General features: G+C 37.1%; 1 protein-coding gene and 2 non-coding genes across 3 annotated transcripts in view; 2 read left to right on the top strand and 1 right to left on the bottom strand.

Moving 5' to 3' along the window:
- STAM (signal transducing adaptor molecule) overlaps positions 1-4,305 on the bottom strand; it is a 62,484-nt gene extending 58,179 nt beyond the window's left edge. Inside the window, exon 1 of the mRNA XM_054593102.1 lies at positions 4,067-4,305. Within this exon, the coding sequence (XP_054449077.1) occupies positions 4,067-4,106 (40 nt within the window). The 5' untranslated portion in view covers positions 4,107-4,305. The remainder of the gene's footprint in view (positions 1-4,066) is intronic.
- A 4,594-nt stretch (positions 4,306-8,899) lies between these two features.
- Positions 8,900-9,026, top strand: LOC129087863 (small nucleolar RNA SNORA28). The gene has a single exon (XR_008530954.1). It is a non-coding gene; the product is annotated as a small nucleolar RNA SNORA28 (small nucleolar RNA).
- Positions 9,027-10,334: 1,308 nt separating this feature from the next.
- LOC129087876 (small nucleolar RNA SNORA48) lies at positions 10,335-10,469 on the top strand. Its single transcript, XR_008530957.1, has one exon. It is a non-coding gene; the product is annotated as a small nucleolar RNA SNORA48 (small nucleolar RNA).
- Positions 10,470-12,424: the final 1,955 nt, after the last annotated feature.

Below are 12,424 nucleotides of genomic sequence, written 5' to 3' on the forward strand. Positions count from 1 at the left end.
CAACTCAACACCAAAGAAATAAATAATACAATTTAAAAATAGGCAGAGGACCTGAAGAGACACTTCTCCCAAAAAGATATACAAATGGCCAACAGATATACAAAAAGATGCTCAGTCTAACAAGCTATTAGGGAAATGCAAATGAAAACTTCAATGAGATTCCACCTCACACTTCTTAGAATGGCCATTATCAACAAGACAAGCAATAACAAGTGTTGAAGAGGTTGTGAAGAAAAGAAGGAACTCTCATTCACTACTGGTGGGAATATGAACTGGCACAGCCACTATGGAAAACAGTATGGAGGCCCCTCAAAAAATTAAGAACAGAATTACCATATGACCCACAATCCCTCTCCTGGCTATCTACGCTAAAAGCTTGAAAACATTTACTCACAAAGATATATGCACTCCTACGTTCACTGCAGCACTATTCATGGTGGTCAAGATGAGGAAACAACAGAAGAGTCCTTCACTAGATGACTGGATAAAGATGCAGTACACACATGCAATGGAATTCTACTCAGCCATAAGGAAAGATGAAATGCTGCCATTTGCTACATGGATGGACCTTGAGAAAAGCTAAATAAGTCAGTCAGAAAAAAAGCTAAAAACCATATGATTTCGCTTATATGTGGGATATAAAACTGAAATTCATAGACACAAACAACAGTATGACCATTACCAGAGGGAAGCGGGGCTGGAAGGGTAGTAAAGAGAATCAAATATATGGTGACTGAAGATGATCTGACTTTGGGTGGTGGGCACACAATGCAATATACTGATAATGTAACATAGAAATTTATACTTGAAACCTACATAATCCTATTAACCAAATTATCACCCTATTAAATTTAATTTAAAAAAAAATTTCTTAAAGCTAAGCAAAATTGCCTGCTAAGACTCTAACGGAAAAAATTTTTGAAAAAGTTCTAAGTCTGAGCTCTAGGCTCAGTCCAAAAATTGGAAAGCACAAAACGGAGAGGCCAAAAGAGACCAAAAAAAGGGCTAAGCAGAAAACCAGAAAAAGTTCAGAGTCCTGGAAACTAAGTGAATTAAGTACATCAAATAGGAATGTGAAGAGATGAACAAAGAAATGGACTAGAAGTTGACTGTTGGAGTTGGCAAGATGGACATCGCTAGGGACTTTGAAATAAAAGCTTCATGGAATGACTTAATTTATAATCCAAGAATTGAACTTGGCAGGAAATGTGACATCCAAAATGAGATTCATTTATTCAATAAATGCTTACTGAATGTTTATTGGTGTCAGACACACTACATGCTGGGAATGTCATAGTGAACAAACCAAAGAAAAACCCCTGTCCTCGTGGAGCTCACATTCTAGTAAAATGTTTAGCCATTTCTTCAACGGAAAAACTATTATCAGTATTTTGCTTCATTTGAAATGTTGCGTTACATAAATCAGTTTATGAATTTCTGATTCACCATTTCAGCTCAAGAATAAAGTGGAAGATAATTTTGAGTAAGTACGAATGTATACTAATGTTAAATGGTAAGTAACGGTAAATAATTATATCAAGTGATTTAGTGGCAGCACTTTAATATCACTGAAATACCCACTGATGGACGAAGTAAGAAGTAATAGTGTTAAATGTGTTCCATATACTATATTCTACATTTTATCCTAGTAAAAACTTTAACATGGTAGTCTACCGGACTTTGTCCAAGGATTATTTACTGGGAGTCTCTGACAGGTCTCCTTAAATAACCATTCATGATATTTTGATACATGGATCATGAAGAGAGAACTGATCCAAGTACCCAAACCTGACTAACTTTAAAAAAGTAAGCTTTTCTGGAGCAAAACAATGTTCCTACACTCAAGAAACTTACTACCTAGCAGGATGAAGTGACACATTCTCAATTCAACAAATATTTATTAAGTGGCTATTATGTGGCAACCAATACAATAATTAAGGAGCCTAACACAGACTATAACTACCTTTAATGCTAAATAATTTGTTAAGGACAAAAAGTACTGCATCTTTGAAAAGAGTGGAGATTTTGGTGAGTTACAGCAATGGTTCTCAACTGGGAGCTATTTTGTAGGCCTAGGGAACATTTAGCAATTTCCCAGAAACCTTTTAAATCATGACTGAAGGTGGGGGGAGTCCACTGGCATCTAGTGGGTATATGTCAGGGATGCTGCTAAATACCTTACATTGGACAGTTCAGACCACCCCTCACCCCCAACAATAAAGACATTTATCTGGTCCAAACCATCAATAGTGTCTCTACTGAAAAACTCTAGGCTAGAGTAATCAGGAAATGATTCAGGTATAATGAGTTGGATTCTGAGTTGGCCTTTAATCATGAGGATGTGTAGAAAGGTAGAATAATAGAAGTAAACGTATAAAGGCAAGAAGGAGCCTGCTTTAACTGAATGTTGTAGGTATTGAAAAAGGGTTTGACATGAAGAAATTTATTTGAATCCAATGGAAATATGCATTGAAAAATTCAACAGGATATAAAGTGACTGGGTAGTTGGAAGCCAAATTATATAAAAACTAGATAAAGGTACTGGGAATACAAGAAGCAGGTATTAAAAAATTGTTTTAATTTAAGCATTTGCCCTAAAAATTAATGTAGTAAGTTGCAAGACTGCTTAAAGAGCAGCAACCATGTCTTATTAATAACTCTGTCTTAAGTCACTGTTCTGTAAATAGTGTGTGCTAAGTGCTTATTAAATTAAATGCAATTTTCCAGTTAATTATTGACAAGTATTACTGGTGCTCTCTAAAGTTCCATCTATTGTTAGTATTCAGGACATTCATTTAAACAAACAAAAAAAAAAAGGTATCATTTAGTAGGTGACTACTATATAAAGGCATTGTAGTAGGCCCACTAAACATATTTTTTAATTTAATCACAAGCAGAATGTGTTTTGCTCTTTAAAGATGACGGTACTTGGACTCAACAAGCTTACTTAAGTAACTTGTCCCTGATTTCACTCAGCTAGAAAGTGGCAGATATAAGATTGAACCCTTTTCTAGTCTTAACCCAAATCTGCGAGCTTCAGTGATATGCTGTGAGGAAGGATTAAAAAAGCAAAAACTGACACCTACCATTCACAATTAAAATATACATACAAACAAACCAAAAATCTATATATATAATCACATACACGCACACAACTCTACTTCTTTACTATAGTAATTAGTAAATTCTGCTTTAAGGAATTTGGACATGGTATTCGGCTTCCTTTCCACCCCACACGTGTGGGCCAAGGAAGTTCCTTAACTGCATTCAAATCACACCAAAATTCTCTTCCCAGAAACTCAGTCCTGTAGCTATTACCCTTAAACCAGAAAAACATAAAAATCTAACCTGTTGAAGTGGTCTGATCAGTACCTACTACCAATGATTCAGGGAGGGGAAAAGAAAGCATTTCAAATTCGAAAAAAATTAGTATTTTCAGATTCAAGGTCCTTGTCCATACTTCTTAAAGTACAGAAACCTACTCTAAAACAGGCAGCCCAGTGTCTCAGGACCTCTATTCGGCCTCAGCAGTTGCCAAGTATTCCATTTTCAGCACTTCCTACGTTTTTAAGAGTCTACCTTGAAACAGGAGCTCTCTCCTCCCATTAGAGCTACAAAGTAGATTTTTAAATCCTTTAGGAAACCTACCCTAAAACATTCACTTAGTTTCAGACGCTTAACATCTGTCCAGAGAAACACTTTATTATAAGGCTTACAATCCTACACTAGTCTAGATACCCGTCAGCCCTCAGCTCTATTCTTCCAGAAGCACCGTCCCACAACCAGGGGCTACACCAGCTGTTCCTCTGAAGCTCCCTACAGCCACCCTTTAAGCAGTTCTTCCCAAGCCCACGGGTCCAGCTCAAAGCCCATTTCGCACCCTGAGTCCCATTTGTCTCAAAGAGGATGCGCCAAGCCCGCAGCCTCCCCCGAACTCTTAAGGTTGGAGCCTCAGTGCAGGGACAAGGCTTGTCCCCGGCCCAAGAGTCCAGGAGGTATGCAGAGAGCAGGCAGAGTACACTTGCAGTTCGGGGGCGGGGGCACAGGGAGCGGCAGAAGCACTTACCAACATCCTGATCGAAGGGATTGGTGGCAAAGAGAGGCATCTCCACGGCGTGCCGAGGTGTCCGTAGGGACTCCCCGTCGACACCACCGGAGTCAGGGTGCGACGGAGGAACGATGACTCTTCAGGCAAAAACAACAACACACACGGACTCTACAGGGTCCACGACAGGTTCTCGCCTCACCAAACCGCAGCAACCGCGGCAGCGGCGGCAGCCACAGCAAAGGAGCCGAAAAGGCCCCCCGCGTGGAGCCTGTCGGGAATCTGGGCGCCCTCAGAGCTGCCTGACCAGAATCTGCTCAGAACCTGCCCCACCAAAACAGGCCCAACCAAAGCGCCCCCTCCTCCCTACTCCTCAGTTCATTAGTCACGCTAGAGAGTAGCAGCAATGCCTGCGTTTTCTGCTTTTTCCTTGGCCGGCACCCTCCGGTGGACGGGGTCCTGAAGGCGCGCCGAAGCCGACTACCAATCCCAGGAGTGAATCAGAGACTAAGAGAAAGGGTCACGTTTGTGTTGAGTGGGACTCTTTTCCACTCGCCTCTCTCTGTAGGTTGTCAGATTTTGGTAGTTCTTGTGGAGGGGGGTGGGACCTCCTTTATTTGGAGTTATCTAGGTAAAAAAGGCTATGAGTAATGTGCTGTCTAAGGTGACAAGAAACTTGCTTGAGTGAAGTCATGTGAGCTGAACGATTGGCTGGAATCCCAGAAGAGGGGAGTGTCAGGGCGCGCTCCTTGGGAGAGAGCTGGAGTAATGCTGGCATCTTCCTGAGCGTCCCTGAACGCCCGGCTTCAGAATCTGTCGAAAGCACTCCTAGTTGGGCGTTGGTTAGTAGTGACTAACTGTGCAGTCACTAAGCAGTTGTGATGGTTGGAAAATAAGTCTCACAACCCAAGAAATCTCCCCCTAAAGTGAGCAAAAAAGAAAACTGAAAAATTGGAACGAGCAATTGATTAGCGATTCCTAACCACTAATAATGTTTATTTAGTAATTTTGTTTATTTAACAAAAACCCTCTACGTCACGTAGAAATTTTAAGGAACATCTATTGGATTTTGCGTCCCACCTGAAACAAAGAGCATCTTGCATGTGAATAGAAAATATGTAAACTATGTCCCAAAATAAAATACTTCCAAAACTAGAATTTACAAAGTGTCGACAACAGTATTAATATTAGTGGTATACAAAGTGTACTTACAAAACTCCATTAAGGAGGAAGTTCCTTTTCTAAAAGTAAAAATGCAAATTAAAGTAGCATTTAGATACATTTTTGTCATTCAGACAAAGAATGGAAAGAATCAGGAATGTGGGGAATCATACACTCACATTGTTGAATTAAATGTAAATTACTATATTCTTCCTAAAAGAAGCATTTGGAAGTGTGTAACCAAAACTTTTAAAAATGTGAACACCTTGGGACCCAGTAAGTGTACTTTCTGGGAATTTATCCTAAAGTCATTCCTTAAGAACATGTAGAGATAATTCATAGCAACATTGCTTATATTATCAAAGCATTGTTAACCACTAAGATGTCCAATATTAAGAACTTAAACAAATAACTTCATTTCTTGGTGCCCCAGTTTCCTCTTCTATAAGAAAACAGGAGAAATAATATTGTTGTGGAGATCAAATGTATTAATACAAGTGAAAATCTTAGGTGCCTAACATAGTAAGCAATAAATAAGTATAAGCAATGGTTATAATTAGTACTGGTCAAGTAAATTACAATACATACGTTGTAAAAACTCCACAGCTATTATAGGTGATAACATACATCTATATTTACATAGAAAGAGATCTAAATACATAAGTTTTTTAAAGCAGGTTATGAGGGAAAAAAGCATGCAGAGTTACAAAATGACCCAGATTTTTAAAATCTGAAATACATGAGAATATTATGACATGATCCTCTCTCAGTAGTAAGATTGGAGATAGGTTTTAGTTCTTTATGCATTTTATATTTTCCAAATATTTTAATAATATGCCTATTTCAAAAGCAGGAGGGGAAAAGTAAAAACACAACAATGTAAAAAAAAATGTAGTATGTTTTGCTACTGGTTCATTTTGAAGAGCCAGTACCAAAAACTTGCTTGTGTTTCATTAAGACAGTATAAAATTCTTCCAGAACATCATTATTGGTCTGTGAACTAGAGCATTCTCTCTCAAAAACCGGTTCTTGATGACTAGGCTGAAAGAATCAGGTGACAACTTGTCCACCTCAGGTTCCTAAGCAGAGTTCGGGGCACATGATTATAATCACACTGTATCACACCCAAATGGAAATGCATTTGGATGTGTTTTGTGGTTCAGTAATGAGACTAAATTTTTCTGTTGCCAGAAATAAGCTATTGATCAAACTCTTCAAGCCTTAATTATCATCACCATGTGAGCACTGGGAACAGTGAAGGAATAACAACTTTTAGTCTTGATAACATTATCTATATATTCTGACCTAGAAGGATGAATTTAGCTATTTGGGACCTTTATGATTAATATGCTATGAATAATAAATATTTTTAAAATGTAAAATTTTTAATGCTATTATGTTTAATATAAAAAGTGAATTGGGTTCTTATTTTGAGGTTAGTTTTTAATTATTATCCTTTAAAACATTGCATCTGCAGGGGTTTCACTTTGAGTATTTCCATAGTTTTGAAAACACTGTTGGGACTATCAGTTTCAGATTCAAATGTTTCTGTAATATGTGTTCACTAAATTCTGTGGTTAATTTAAAATGCCAAATCCCTTTGTTTGATTTTGAAAATTCTTACAAATTAAAAAAGATAGAAACATGCAAATGGAGTTACCCTAGGAGAAATACATAATTTTAAGGTTTAGGGGGGAAATGTCCTGGGAAGATTATTAACACTACTTTAGTTGACACCCTCATCATCTCTTAGATGAATTATTACATTCACCTCCTACTATGTTTTTCTCCTTTCTTACTGTTATGGACTAAATTGTGTCCTCCCCAAATTCATATATTGATATTCATAATATCAATGTGATAATATTTGGAGATGGGGACTTTGGTGGATAATCAAGTAATTAGGTTTAGATGAGGTCAGGAGGGTGGGGCCCTCTGATGGGATTAGTGCCCTTATAAGAAAAAACACCAGGGAGCTTGATCTCTCTCCTCTCCGTCTTGTGAGCACACAGGAGAAGGCAGCTTTGCCTGCAAGCCAGGATGAGAGTTATCACCAGAATCTAACCACGCAGGCACTCTGCTCTGGGTCCAGCCTCCAGAACTACAAAAGAAATAAATTTCTGTTGTTTAAGCCACACATCTATTATCATATCTTATGGCAGTCAAACTGAGCAATCCACCTACCTGTCTCTAAACCATTCTCCAGACCTCTGCTGGAATTATTTTTCTAGGATATAAATCTGATCATGTTATTCCTATGAAATTTTTACATAGTTCTTCAGTCAGCCAGCCAGTCAGTCATTCAATACATATTTATTAACTCCTTATGTGTGCCAGGTACCATTTTAGATGCTAGAAACATAGAAAATAAAAGCTCTATGTGAAATAAGCTTCTTTGGAGTATGGCCTATGGGAAATACAGTCATTATGTAAATAATTAAATTAACTGTATGGTTACAAGTGTGCAAATTAGTCTCCTGCCTTCAAGATTAAATTCTAATTATTTAGTATTACGTCCTTACGGAACTGGCTCCTGAGTACCTCATCTCCTCACAATTTTTCTCCATACGCTCTATTTCAGCTTTTCTAATGTCCCCATATTTTCAGTGGCTTCAGACAAGCAACTCTTTCTACCTTTCCTGCTCTGATTCTCTGCCTTCTCTAAACCTCCACTCATACTTCATTTTTCAAAAGCTATTCCTGACCCAGTACCTGAGCAGTACTAGACATGTAATAAATACTTGTTCATTCTTGATTATTGGTCACCTCTATCACAGCGTGTAATGGTATTATATTTGTTCTGGGTGTCCTTTACTACATAAAATTCACTCCAAACTTGGTATCTTAGGGTAATAATAATAATTTATTTTGCTTACAAATGGGAAATGTGCTCAGAGCTCTGCAAGCACAGCTTGCCTTTTTCCCACAATGTCAGTGGAGTGGCTCAAAGGCTGGGATGACTATACCTGGTGCTGTGATCTTTTGAAAACTTACACACTTAACATGTCTGGCAATTGATGCTGGCAGTTGGCTGGATCATTAGGGTTGTCAGCCAAAACAACCACATGAGGCCTCCTATGTGTCTTCTTCGTTCCTCCTAGCATAGTAGACTGAGCATTTCAAGAGACAAAAAAAGGAAACTACCATTTAAGATCTGAGCTAGCAAATGGGCACAGCATCATTTAGTCATAGTGTATTGGACAAGAAGCCACAGTGTCTACACTCAAGGAAAAGAACTAAATCTCATCTCTTTGTGGAAACAGTTTAAAGAATTTGAGAGCCATATGTGAAAGCTACCACAATACTGTAACTTTTAGTCTGTGACTCATTTATCTCTATATTTCTGAGCTTTCCACAGTAGATGTTCCATAAATACTTGTTAAATGTAGTAAATAACTATGACATGATTAAAATGGCATACTATCTTTACCAGTCATATGGGAGTAACAAGATCTGGATTTATCTTTTCACCATAACTAAATAGAACACTGGACAAAATACATAAAACAATTAATTTCAAACATGGGACGACAGATTGTGATCTCAAGGAGAAAAGAAACATGCAATAAACCCTATGACTGCTGTAGCATTATGTCTAGAGTCATTTTCTGAACTGTGCCATATGCATGGGAAACTCAAAAAGAACCAGAAGGTCCTATTGTATAAAAAGATAAAAGTCAGAGTTTGGGTTGCAGGCAACACTTTGTGGCAGATGATCAAAACTGTCTGACACAATTTGAACCTTCCTATAGCAACAAAGTCTAACCTATTGAAGTGCTCTCTCCTCTATGAGACAAACTGTTATATAGACTTAGTGTAAAAAAATAATGAAATAAAAATCAGAGTTTGGGGAAGACAAAGGGCTAGAATATGCAGGACAGAATACTAGGAGGGTGCTGTCATCCAGAGGAAGTGCTCCAAAAACCTGCACAGGCCTTCCTTTGAGACTATGGCTGAATGCTAATCTAGTCATGGATAGGGTAAAACTCTCCAAGTCTGAGTAAAGAACTTTGAGGGCAAGAGGTATCACCAAAGAAGAAAACTCTAAAAAGTCCCAAGAATTCATGCAAGTCTGGAAATCATTTGAGTTATCTAAGCCAGAGAAAAGATACCTAATCGAATATCCTGGGTATTTAGTCAATACCCACAAAGGGTAATGGCTTAGTAGTGGGGAGTAGCCCGAGAGAAAAACTACTCTAGATCTTCTTTAAAAAAAAAAGCTTAAAAACGTTACTGTTAAAATCAAAATGGATACACATAACTAACTTATATGAAATTTAAAGTAGAACAAAGTATGAAATTTAAAAGGAATACTCTCACACTGAAAAAAATATATAGCACTCAAAAATGTAAAATTCTACAATGGTTAGACTCCAATAAAAAGTTACTGAACATATGAAGGGCCAGGAAAATGTGACCAATAACCAGGTGGGGAATCAGTCCTTAGAAGTAAACCTAGAAATTAAAGAGATGATTGAACTAACACATAAGAATATATAAAGAGCTATTGTAACTAAGTCAATATGCTTGAAGAGATTACAAACAGATGAGCATAATTAAGAGAGAAATAAAAGATATAAAAAGAAGCAAATGGAAATTCTAGAGATTAAAGTATAATATCTAAGATGAAACTCACTAAATATGATCAACAGATTAAACACTATGAAAGATAAATAAATTTGAACATACAGCAACAGGATGTCTACAAATTGAAGCACACAGAAGAAAAAAATTAACTGAACCTCAATGACATGTACAAAAATATAAAGCAGTGTAATATATGTGTGGAGTTGCAAAGCAAGTGAAAAAAATGTGGAAGTAAAAATATTTTTTAAATGCCTAAATTTCCCCAATTTTAATGAAAACTATATTCCCACAAATCTGAGAATATAAATGAACCCAAACCATAATTAACAATAAAAAATGCCATCAAAGCACAGCATGATAAAATTGTTGCAAATCACTGATAAAGACAAAATCTTAAAATAAAAATACAAATTACAGTAGACATCTAATCAAACTACAAAAAATAAAAAATAACAGTGGAACAGCACCTATAAAGTCTGAACTTAAAAATTGTCAACCAAGAATTCTCCATTAGCAAAACATGTTTCAAAAATGAAGGTGATGTCCCTGTTTTGGGTAGAGTTGCACCTGGTTTGATGGTGCTTTTCTCATATCAGCCAGAGACAAAGTAACTCCTGTTTATCCCACCTTGGCTTTTGGTCTGTGCTCATGCCAGGTTCATGGGCTGGACACATGGGGAAAAAAGTGAAGGTGAAATCATAAATTACATACAAAAAATATCATCACCCACAGACCTATACAATAAGAAATGTCAATACATACAAAGTAACTTCTTCAAAGTAACTTCTTCAGACAAAAGAACTATAGTATCTATGATATTAATCCTCACATAGTCATGAGAGCATCAGACTGATAATGCATTTCTACTCGTTTTAAAATTTCTTTTTTAAAAAAACACTTTATTTTTAGAGAGAGGGGAAGGGAGGGAGAGAGGGAGAAAAGCATCACTGTGTGGTTGTCTCTCATGCGCCCCCTCCTGGGGACCTGGTCCAAAACTCAGGCATGTGCCCTGACTGAGAATCAAACCGGTTACCCTTCAGTTCATAGGCCGGCACTCAGTCCACTGAGCAACAACAACCAGAGTAAGTTTCCTGAGATTACAAAGGGGTAGGAGCACCAGTGGCACAATTGGTTAGCGTGTGGTATTTATGCAAATGGATATGACGACCCTGGGAGGGGGAGGGGTGGTTGATGGGCTATCTTCATTGTTTTGACAGTAGTGATAGTTTCATGGCTCTATCTATATATATAAATATGTCAACACTTATCAAACTGTACAATTTAAATATGCACAGATTATTGTGTGCCCATTATACCCTAATAAAGCTGTTAAAATAACCATCATTTATATCCTTTGCAACAATTTATAGATTTGATGAAAAATCTTTGATGATCACTTAAAGATATGAGTGAAGATAAAAATATTTGAAAACAATAGCTTCGGCCCTTTCCGTAACAACCAGACTGCTTCACCCCCCATCCTCTCCTAACAGGCAATACTGGATTAGCTGCTGCCTCTGACTAACATGGTTTAACATCTTTTGTAGCGCAGGATGGACCAATCTGCATAATAGCAGGATCTATAAATAGGCCTCCCACAGCAAACATAGTGTTATAATAAACATCAATTTCCTTGATTTATTATAGCTTAATTCATGACTTCCACTTTTTACCCCTTTCTTATTATAATGATCATATATCTTCTTTAACCTAACAACTGCCAAGACTGGGTAAATGGATTAGCAACACTCACCAGCTGGTCAGGGTTTAGGGTGATTCCACTTACTCAGTTTGCAGCTGGTGTAGCCAGAAGGGTCTTTAGAATTGAAGACCTCACCAAGGAATCTACTCCTCTCTAGCATTTATCATTCAAAGACTTTTCGGATACTTTCATGGATATTAAAATAAGCCACAGGTTTTCAAAACAGATAACTCCAGTTCTGAAGGTAATTCAAAGTTTTTGGACACAATGAAAAATGCATGTGCTTACTGTAGGAAAATTTACAAGAAAAAAACAATCTTCATTCTCGAGTTCCCTGTGCTGTGTGTGTGTCTATGTAGAAAATGTTCCCCAAAGGAGCATTTAAAATATTAATTTTTATATTGTGTTTAATCTAACATGTTAATGTTTATAATAGCATATGTGTGTGTTTTGTTTCCTTTTCATGATCAATTTTGCAAGGTACAAAATGATTCTTCAGGAATGAAGTTATTATTTATAACAATACATCTGCAGATTTATTGTTACTCACAAAGATTTGACTTTCAACTGTCAAACTAGAACCAAATCTATATAGATTCTGTTTTAGAGGAGATTCTAGATAAACTCTAGGTGAGGACATCACTGTGCCTCCATTTTCACATCAATGAGAAATTAAATTAATGCCACCTCCAAATCACAGTGCTCAATTTATCATTTTGTAGATTAATACCCCTGTGTTTAGGGGTTTCTCACTCTTCACATTTCAGTTCTCATTATCTCTCTTTGTGTTTACTTTGAATTGTACTTCCATTATGTAACTTCTGCTGCATTTCACACTTTCCTCCTGAATCCACCAGTTATCACATTTATCCCAACTATGATACTGACGAATAGAAAACTGGTTAAAATTAATTTTTTTCTCTTAATGG

This window comes from Pteronotus mesoamericanus, unplaced genomic scaffold (assembly GCF_021234165.1).
Source record: "Pteronotus mesoamericanus isolate MK-2021 breed Mesoamerican mustached bat unplaced genomic scaffold, CSHL_Meso_final contig_130, whole genome shotgun sequence".
Taxonomy (NCBI): Eukaryota; Metazoa; Chordata; class Mammalia; order Chiroptera; family Mormoopidae; genus Pteronotus; species Pteronotus mesoamericanus.